Raw genomic sequence first — 8965 nt, forward strand, 5'->3', positions numbered from 1 at the left:
CAATGCCTCATTTTCCCTCCAGCTATCCTCTAGTCCAGTTAACTCAGCAAGCACAAGTTTATGATGGATCATTTAAGGAGCTGGAAAATTTTAATGGTTAGCCGTGGCAGTTATGATGTGTAAGACTCTAACTGCTTTAAGTAAAAGGACAAAGTTCAAAATATAACTCCATCTTTATAAGTGCTTTAATTAAAACCAATCTTATTATGAAAAACAAACCAAAAAAACCTTGCATTGATGGATGGTAGCTATTTGCAATTTCTTGTTTTGGCTGGATGCATTGAAGGATTTAAAATTTAATATTTAAGGTGTGCCTTAAACTGCAAGGTTCCCTGATTTTATTCTCATCTAGGAATTTTTGCTGCTTTAGATAGCTGACAACATGCAGATCCATACTCTATCTCTTAAGATTTTCTTTTGGAACTGATTCCAGGTGAAATTTTCTTAGGGAAGATGTGGCTAGAAGCTGGGTATGCAAAGCATGTCTATAGCAAGGAAAGCCAGACGAATGAGGGTCAAAAATCTAGTTATAAAATTTAAGTGAGACACTAGGTTTAAATAAACATATTCTCCAACCTTAGTGATTAATTTTTTTCCTTTTTTGATCATCTGGCCATGTACTTAGAGAAGACTCAGTTCCCTGAAAATGGATTACTTTGAATATTCTCTGCAATAATTTAATGTGGTACTCTCCATTTCTCTACCAACTGCCTGTTGCTAAGCCACCAACACTTACTGTCCTTAGGAAGAACTGATATACAATAATCAACTTTGTGGAAGGCACATCTATGTACATAAACTTTAACTGGGAAGTTGTCTTTAAATAAAAATGACACAATATGCTCCAAAGCTGTGTGTGATTACAGAATGAGAAGCTGAAAAACTACTCACGTTTATCAAGTAAAGCCTCAGAGAAATATTACGGTTTCACCACTAGGTGGAAATAGAGTAATTTTGAGTACGCTTTTTCAAGGCCATGAACTTCTACTGCAGGAGTACTTCATAAACTGAAGGGGACCTAAAAAATCATTTAGTATTAATTCTCATCTCCTTAAATTCATAGATGATAAAACTAAGCTTCAGAGATATTAAGTAAAATTGCATCTGTCTTGAAAAAGGCAGTTTTCTAAGCTACTGGAAGAAGAGTTGCTAGTAATTCTTGATTCTTCAGTCATTTTCATCCATAAGAAGAATGTGTTATTATCTTCCAGTGTGAAGGAAAACATGATATAACACCTGTATTACCTATGTGCTGTTACTAAAAATAATGAACAGCACAGTTACTAATGTTCGTAAGGACAGGTTAGGATAAAACTTTGTTTCTTGTTTCCTATGCTGTAATTAATCACAATCAAGTGATGATTCTCCTCCTTCTTTCCAAGAAGAAATACTCAACCATCTCCATAAAGTTACATGAGACTTCAATGAAATTTGATTTCACAACATTTTTGGTTTTACACCTCATAATGGGTGCAAGGTAAGTAGCCTAGAATAGGCCTTTACTTAGCGGGTGAAGGCAGTACTTAACTGTTTTTTCACAGCTTAAAATCCATTACCATTACTCTGGAGAAGGAAAGAATCTGAGTAGTAGAGCTTAAGGGGCATTAGAAATAATCTACTCCAATCATACATCTGTATATGCATCAGATGTGGTGTCTGAAAACAAGACATTCAATGTGTTTCCCTGAGGAACAGAGCAATCACCATGCCCTTTTTTGTTCCACAAGATACAATAACGGTTATTATTTTGGCCATATAGCTTTGTTTTGTCTGTATGTTTTAACACAAAAGAATTATTTCCACTCATCACATCAGAGATTGTGTTTAAACTTAAGTTTTAAGTAAGGCCTTGGGATTAAAGGCTATTTCTTAAGTACCTAAGTATCTAGTACTCCAGTGCCATTATCTTTTTGATATTTCTGTAACATGTTAGATTATGATAATTTAAAAATTAGTATCAGAGTGCTGCGTCCTATTATTACTATATATAGTCTATACAGAAATGGATAAGACATGTTGAAATGGCACATGAAGAGCTCAAGTTCAAACACACAGGCAGCCCTAGGAGCTGCCTGAAGTGCCTGGTAGCCAGGGCTTCTCATCACTGAGTAAATGATGCACTCAGCTTCCCTCAGAACACGAATATTTTCTGAGCAGTAGGGCCTCGGGTGTGGGACATGCAGACCCTTATTGGGAAAACAATTGAGTGTTAAATGGTACCACAAGGAAGACTGGTGTGACCCTAAAGTGAGGGCAGGGACTTGAAATGAAAGGGATGCAGTTCAGGGGAGTACATGTCCTGCAGCATGTTGGGAGATAGCAAACCAACCTCAGATTTCAATTTTGTCAAGGATGATACAAGAACTAGTAGTGTCTCGGTGACTGTGGTCTACTCAGAGCTCCATCACAGCTACCCTGAGCCCAAGGCAGTCAGGTGTGGTCTGATTTCATAAGGTCTTCAGTGAGACCTTATGGATGGGGATTCTGGTTCTACCACTGTGAGAACTATCTTTGCCCTATTTTCTCTTTGAAAAATTGGGATAACACCCCTAGCAAAAATATAGTGGAGACCAATGTCTATAAAGTGCCCAGGAAGCACATCTAGCACTTAGTAGCTACTCAGTAAATGCACATTACCGCTATCGAAACGGCCAGCCTGTGTGGCAACTTCCTCACCTCAGTCCATCTGACTTCCAACAGGCACCCGGGAGCACCAAGTAATAAATTGTGAAGAGTACACTTTGAAACGTATCATGTTCTACGCACATGTGTAGGGTATTATTATAGTTCAAGAGAAAGAGGGAACCCGCTGGTGTCTGAGAAGAAACCCGCTGGTGTCTGAGAAGAAACGGTGAAGGGTGCACTACGAAGGGAATATAAACTAATCAAACATTCGTGAATGGCAATGACAGTCACTAAAGTTGACACTTCCTGCAGTCTTTTAGTTTAGAAACCACACTTCCCGAGACGTCCCCCATCCCAACAGGGATAAAATCCTCTAGCTCAACTCAGGTATATCCCCACTATTGGGCCAGGGAGACCTGCGGATGGCGAGAGCAGGTTCTCTCAGGAGGGTGTGGATTGTGAGCTTGTGCGCTGGCGAGGAGCAGAAGGTCAGGGAGGCACCGTAGTTAATGAATCAATAAACCAAACAGCCGATCAATCACTTCCTGCAGTCCGAGTCCGGCGACGGCTAATCGATTGGTCCGGGTATTTTGAAAGGAAAAACGGCGGTGGATATGTTGTCAAACGGAGGGGTGCAGGAGAGGCGGGGCCAGGCCTCCAGGTGACCCCTCTGGCTTCCTGGGCCCGCAGAGGCGCCGAAACGTGCAGGCGCCGGCGTCCATGAGGCGTGGGGCGCGCCGGGCGAGTCCCTGCTTGCAGGAGGCGCCCGAGAGGCCGTCGCGTACCCTGGCAAGAGGAGCTGGTTAGCACCTCCCGACCCCGAGAAGGCCCGGGGGGCGCCCGGCGGGCGGGGCGGGGACTGGGCGAGGCCCGCCTCCCATTGGCCGCATAGCGCCGCCCCGCGCGGGCTGCCGTTATAAAGCAGCCGCCGGCGCCGGGTGCCTCACAGCACGCTGCCACGCCGACCCCTCTCTGCACGCCAGCCCGCCCGCACCCACCATGGCCACAGTTCAGCAGCTGGAAGGAAGATGGCGCCTGGTGGACAGCAAAGGCTTTGATGAATACATGAAGGAGCTAGGTGAGGCACCTGGCCTGGCAGCGCCTGCAACGTGGCGTGTTGTGCGGTCGTCTGTCCCTAGGTCCCCGTCAGCGTGCCAGATTCCGGGGCAGGAGATGCTCGGCGGCCTACCCCCATCCCCTCCCATCTTCCCCACCACGCGGCCGTTGGGTGCAGCGCGCGCAGCACCACGCGGACAGGCAGCGAGGAGCAGGGAGCGTGCGCGCCTCTTGCCCGCCCGCGGGCCGCAAGATTCCGGAGGTGGTCCACCCCGTGGTCCACCTGCCTCTGCTTCTTTCCCTTCGCCCAAACGGCAGCCCTTCCGCATTGCTTCCTGTCCTTTAGCGCGCGCACCCGTCACCTCACGCTGCACTTCTTTCGATCCCCTCCAGGCGACCCTGTATTTCCCTTTTTTCCCCCTTTACTCATCCTTCCCCTTCCTGCCACCATTCTGTCTCTCCCATTTACCCCATCGTGGCAGTACCCACTCCCCTTTCCCTCCCTGTCGCATCTTTTGTTCCCTGTGGCGCGCAGGTCACCCTCCGTTTTCTTCATGGGGACGCGGTGCTGGCGCGCAGTTTCCCGCAGAAATCCTGTGGAGGGGTCTGAGTGGCGCTACAGCTTCAGCTTGCATTCCTCTGTCAGCCCCGTCTCCCCCAGGTCCTCTGCTCGCCCTTACCAGTTGAGCCGAACCCTTTGGATTGGTACCCCATGGAACACCAGGGCCCCCGAGAAGCGTGGCGCTGGCGGTGCCGACCTGCTGCTGGCACTGCCGGGCCGGGGCGCCGCAGTGGGCGGGTGGCCTGTGGGAGGAGCGCAATGAGGCCTGGGGGTGGCCGTGTGTTGCCATCCTGGCCTCTGCCACTTGAGGGTGAGGAGGAAGGAGGCAGTGGGCTTTGCTGGAAAACCGTAACAGAAACTGCCTGGCCCTCCTGCGGCTAACTGCATGCAAGATGGGTGTGGCCCTGCAGAAGGCAGATGACTTCTTGAAGCGTTCCGAGGGAGAGTGAATCTCAGTAGTAAGATTCATTTCTCACTCAAAACAGTGCTTCATTATAAATTACTGTCCTTTTCTATGCCAGTGACAGATTGCATGCTGATTGAGACACTGGATAAATTGCAAACAAAAATGGACCTTTGTCACAGGCCACTAGGAAGTGAGATGGAGTTAGCATAGCATGGATCCTCTCTGGAAGGGAGCTTCCAGCCCTAAGAGATGGCTGGGATTTATGAGGGTGCTTCAGAAGCCGGTATCCACAAATGTTAACCCGGTTGCTCGCTGGTGAAATAACTACCGTGACCCTCTATTGATACCTGGTCGCCGTGGCACTTCGGAATCACTCCTTCAGTACCCTTTATCCAAGACCATGTGGTGTTAAGGCTGGTTTATGGTGAATCATGAGTGTATTTTTGATACTATCAGTAAAGAAGGCAGTATTTTTCTTTTTCCTTGTAAACCTACATCAAGATGACTCTGGAAAAAGCGATTTACTGCACCTGTCCAATAAATAACTGTGTGTGTGTGTACAAGTTTAAGGCCCAAAGAACACTTTTCTCTGCCTGTAGAAAGCAAATTGTGTGTAGGTTTGGAGGGCTTGTTTCCAGGATTCTGGAGTCTTGAAGGTTGTCAAGACTCAGTTCATTAGGGAGCAGTCACAATGTGAAAAGAGCAGAGCCCATTTATTTGTCCAAAGTGAGAGTACATAATGACTCAATTAACAGCATAAGGCACCAGCCCTGAGCTGGCAAAAGAGAAGGCTCCAAGGGGAACTTTAAAGCCTGGCTGAGTGTTCTTCATCAAGACAATCATGCTGCGTAGGTTGTAGTCTCCTCATTTATGAAACAGTGATTTGGCCTGGATCTAAGATTCCTTATACATGTTAACTAACTCTAAGGGGAAAGAGATAGATCATAAATTACATGTTAACGTTGAGGGGAAATTGATAGATCATAAATTAAAATATAATTTAATATGTTATATATTTCTATTGATTTATATACCTATGAAATAGTTTTTATATTGAAAGGTAGGATTTTTTTTCCATTTGTTAGCATCATGATTGTGCTGCTGAGTTTTAAAAGATTGTGCTATTTGAATATCTCAGGATCAATTTCTATTTTGTGTAGTCTATTAATCAAATATTTATCGAGAACATTTATATGCCAGACTGTGCTGGAGTCATAGAATGTAATGGTTGGCAGAATCTAGTAAAAAGAAAAAGATTGAGCAAACTCCTGAATTTGCAATTTTGAATGCTTTATCTCCACCTTCTATCAACTGCTTTGAGTAAATAAAATTTGGAAGTCCACGTTTCTTCCCTAACTTTCTGAAAGCCAGCATAGCATGGTGGCCAGAGCTCAGATTTGGAGCCAGGGTGCCAGTGCTCTTGGTTCCCAGCTCCATCACTTTCTAGTTGAATGATCTTGGGCAAGTTACTTCCGTGCCTCGCTTTCTCATCAGTAAAATGGAGACAGTAACATCTGCCTTTTACAGGGCTGTTGTAAGGCTTACCTGAATTTCATATATGTAAAGTGCTGGCTCATACCGTGGGATATATGTTTACAGTAGTTATCAATAAGCAAATAAGTGAAAATATGCTGCACAAAGTGATTACAATGGAATTATTGCTTTTATCATGTAAATGATAACTTTGGTCTTCCTGTTATTTAACATGACTTAACATTCTACAGGAGTGGGAATAGCTTTGCGAAAAATGGGCGCAATGGCCAAGCCAGATTGTATCATCACTTGTGATGGTAAAAACCTCACCATAAAAACTGAAAGCACTTTGAAAACAACACAGTTTTCTTGTACCCTGGGAGAGAAGTTTGAAGAAACCACAGCTGATGGCAGAAAAACTCAGGTCAGTCGTGACATGTTATGAAATCACAGAAGCTTCTAGAATGATAGGCTGTATCAATAACATTTTACTGTTTATAGGCAAGAACTTAATGAAAAAGTTATTTTATGAATTGAATTTTGTCAAATTAGCAAAAGTATCAACTTCATCATAGAATTGGCATCTTTTATTAGCTACTAGGTTGAAAACCACAAACTATTGTGAATAAAATCAATATGGGTTAATGAAGTAGACTCAGAAAGGAGAAGGTGAAAACAATGTTGATTAAGGAGGTTATGAGTCATGGAAACTCTTGTAATGTACTTGGAAGATTAAAACGTTTACTTTGTTTTTGCAGACTGTCTGCAACTTTACAGATGGTGCATTGGTTCAGCATCAGGAGTGGGATGGGAAGGAAAGCACAATAACAAGAAAATTGAAAGATGGGAAATTAGTGGTGGTAAGTGTCAAACTGCTGTGTCTCAGTCAGCTTCTTGTGTGCATTCATAGTTCACATAACTGTTCTATATCATTGATCATTAACAGAACTCAGTTTGGAAGAAAAAAAGCAAAATAACAAGTTAAATACTAGAACACTAATTATTAAGAAAGTCCTAGTGGAGATAGAGAAGTGACATGACATAGGAGAGGATTTGGCTGGAGTTGGGGGGAGTTCTTGCTTTGCTGCCACATCACAGTGAAATCTTGGCAAGCCACCAAACTGCACACATTTTTCTATATCTTTAAAATAAGGAATATTTGCCATAACCAAAAGAATAAAGATATATTCAACACATTAGTTTTCTGTAAAACATGCATATTATAAGCAAAACAACAGCTTCTGGCTTCTCTCAAACCTGTGAATTCTGAAAGAAATTTTCTCCATCTATGAAGTAGGTTACGTGATTTCGTGGGACTTTGATTCTAATGTTTTAATACCACCACTGCTCTGGAATCTAAGGCTAACCTAACTCTTTTAATATCTTTCCTTCTTCTAGGAGTGTGTCATGAACAATGTCACCTGTACTCGGATCTATGAAAAAGTAGAATAAAAATTCCATCATCACTTTGGACAGGAGTTAATTAAGAGAATGACCAAGCTCAGTTCAATGAGCAAATCTCCATACTGTTTCTTTCTTTTTTTTTTTCATTACTGTGTTCAATTATCTTTATCATAAACATTTTACATGCAGCTATTTCAAAGTGTGTTGGATTAATTAGGATCATCCCTTTGGTTAATAAATAAATGTGTTTGTGTTAATATATCTTGTATGCATTCTTTAAACCTTACAGGAAATTAGTGATGAGTTTTAATAATTATTAATTGAGTAAAGGTTGGGGCAGTCTTGAGGGTACTATATTGAGATGACACTCTAGCAATTTATATAGATAGCTACTCTTACAGGAAATACTGTACCAATTATTTAAGCTTGCCCTATACTATTTGAACTTTGTATGAATTCAGGAATCTTGAATTTCTGGCAGAGACCATTCTCAATAAAAGGTGGCTACAACATAAACTTTATTATTCAAATTAGAGCAAAGGTTTAATTAACGAGCATTGACTAAAATACTTTTTGTGTGTATTTATATACAAATATAAATAATACTATGTATGGAATAACCAGAATTCTAGTGAATCTCTGTTTCTCGGTCCCCAACACAAATATCCACAGTTCACATTTGGAGAAGCAGGCTGTTGGCCCTGAGCTAAAGCTTCGCATAAATGATCTTTAGGGCAGACGTTAAAGGTCTGGTACAACTACAACCATTCTGCAAGTAAGAAAACAGGTTTTTGACTAACTAGTTCAAGGACAGGAGGTAGTAGAGCTGGACCGACAACCTATATCTCATCAAGTCTACTCAATGTGTTCAGTCATTCTGCAATGCTGTCTCTTTGCAGCTTGTGCAGATCTTGTCTAAAGTCCCTAAGTATACTAAGTGAGACTTCTGAAACCACCCTCCACGTGCAGAAATGTTAACTGGTAAGCCTATTCTTTTAAGAATTAGCCACAGCTATCAGTCAGTGGAGGTTTTCAACTCGCTGATACTCTAGTCCTGTCCTGTCCAATACATAGCTATGAGTCACATATGGCTATTGAACCTTTGAAGTGTGACTAGTCTGAATTGAGACGTACATAGGGGATTTCAAAGGCTTAGTACAAAAAGTAAAATGCCTTATTAATGATTTTTTTGGTATTGATTGCATATTAAAGTAAATATATATTTATAAAGTTAATTTTACCCATTTACTTTTTTAACGTTTCTAGGGAAAATGTAAAAATTGCGTGTACTTTCATTTCAATCATGCTTATTTCAGTCTCTATGCTGGGGTTCTTTCATCCACATTTTCCGCTTCTCATAATTATGTATATTTATTGACATTCTCTCTGAACCAAACATGATTATGAGAAGTGGAAAATGTGGATGAATGAAGAACCCT

At 42.3% G+C, this 8965-nt stretch overlaps 2 protein-coding genes across 2 annotated transcripts; one reads left to right on the forward strand and one right to left on the reverse strand.

Moving 5' to 3' along the window:
• Positions 1–1404: 1404 nt before the first annotated feature.
• On the reverse strand, positions 1405–4586 carry LOC104007658 (uncharacterized). The gene is made up of 2 exons (XM_009455550.4): positions 4362–4586; positions 1405–3411 (listed from the first exon to the last, which is right to left on the reverse strand). Exons 1-2 carry the CDS (start codon positions 4530–4532, stop codon positions 3160–3162), a joined length of 423 nt encoding a protein of 140 aa, XP_009453825.2. The 5' UTR covers positions 4533–4586; the 3' UTR covers positions 1405–3159.
• FABP5 (fatty acid binding protein 5) lies at positions 3312–7785 on the forward strand. Its single transcript, XM_024345197.3, has 4 exons — positions 3312–3703; positions 6374–6546; positions 6881–6982; positions 7521–7785. The coding sequence occupies exons 1-4, from the start codon at positions 3625–3627 to the stop codon at positions 7572–7574; spliced, it is 408 nt and encodes a 135-aa protein (XP_024200965.1). The 5' UTR covers positions 3312–3624; the 3' UTR covers positions 7575–7785.
• The last annotated feature ends 1180 nt before the right edge of the window (positions 7786–8965 follow it).

Source organism: Pan troglodytes, chromosome 7 (genome assembly GCF_028858775.2).
Source record: "Pan troglodytes isolate AG18354 chromosome 7, NHGRI_mPanTro3-v2.0_pri, whole genome shotgun sequence".
Taxonomy (NCBI): Eukaryota; Metazoa; Chordata; class Mammalia; order Primates; family Hominidae; genus Pan; species Pan troglodytes.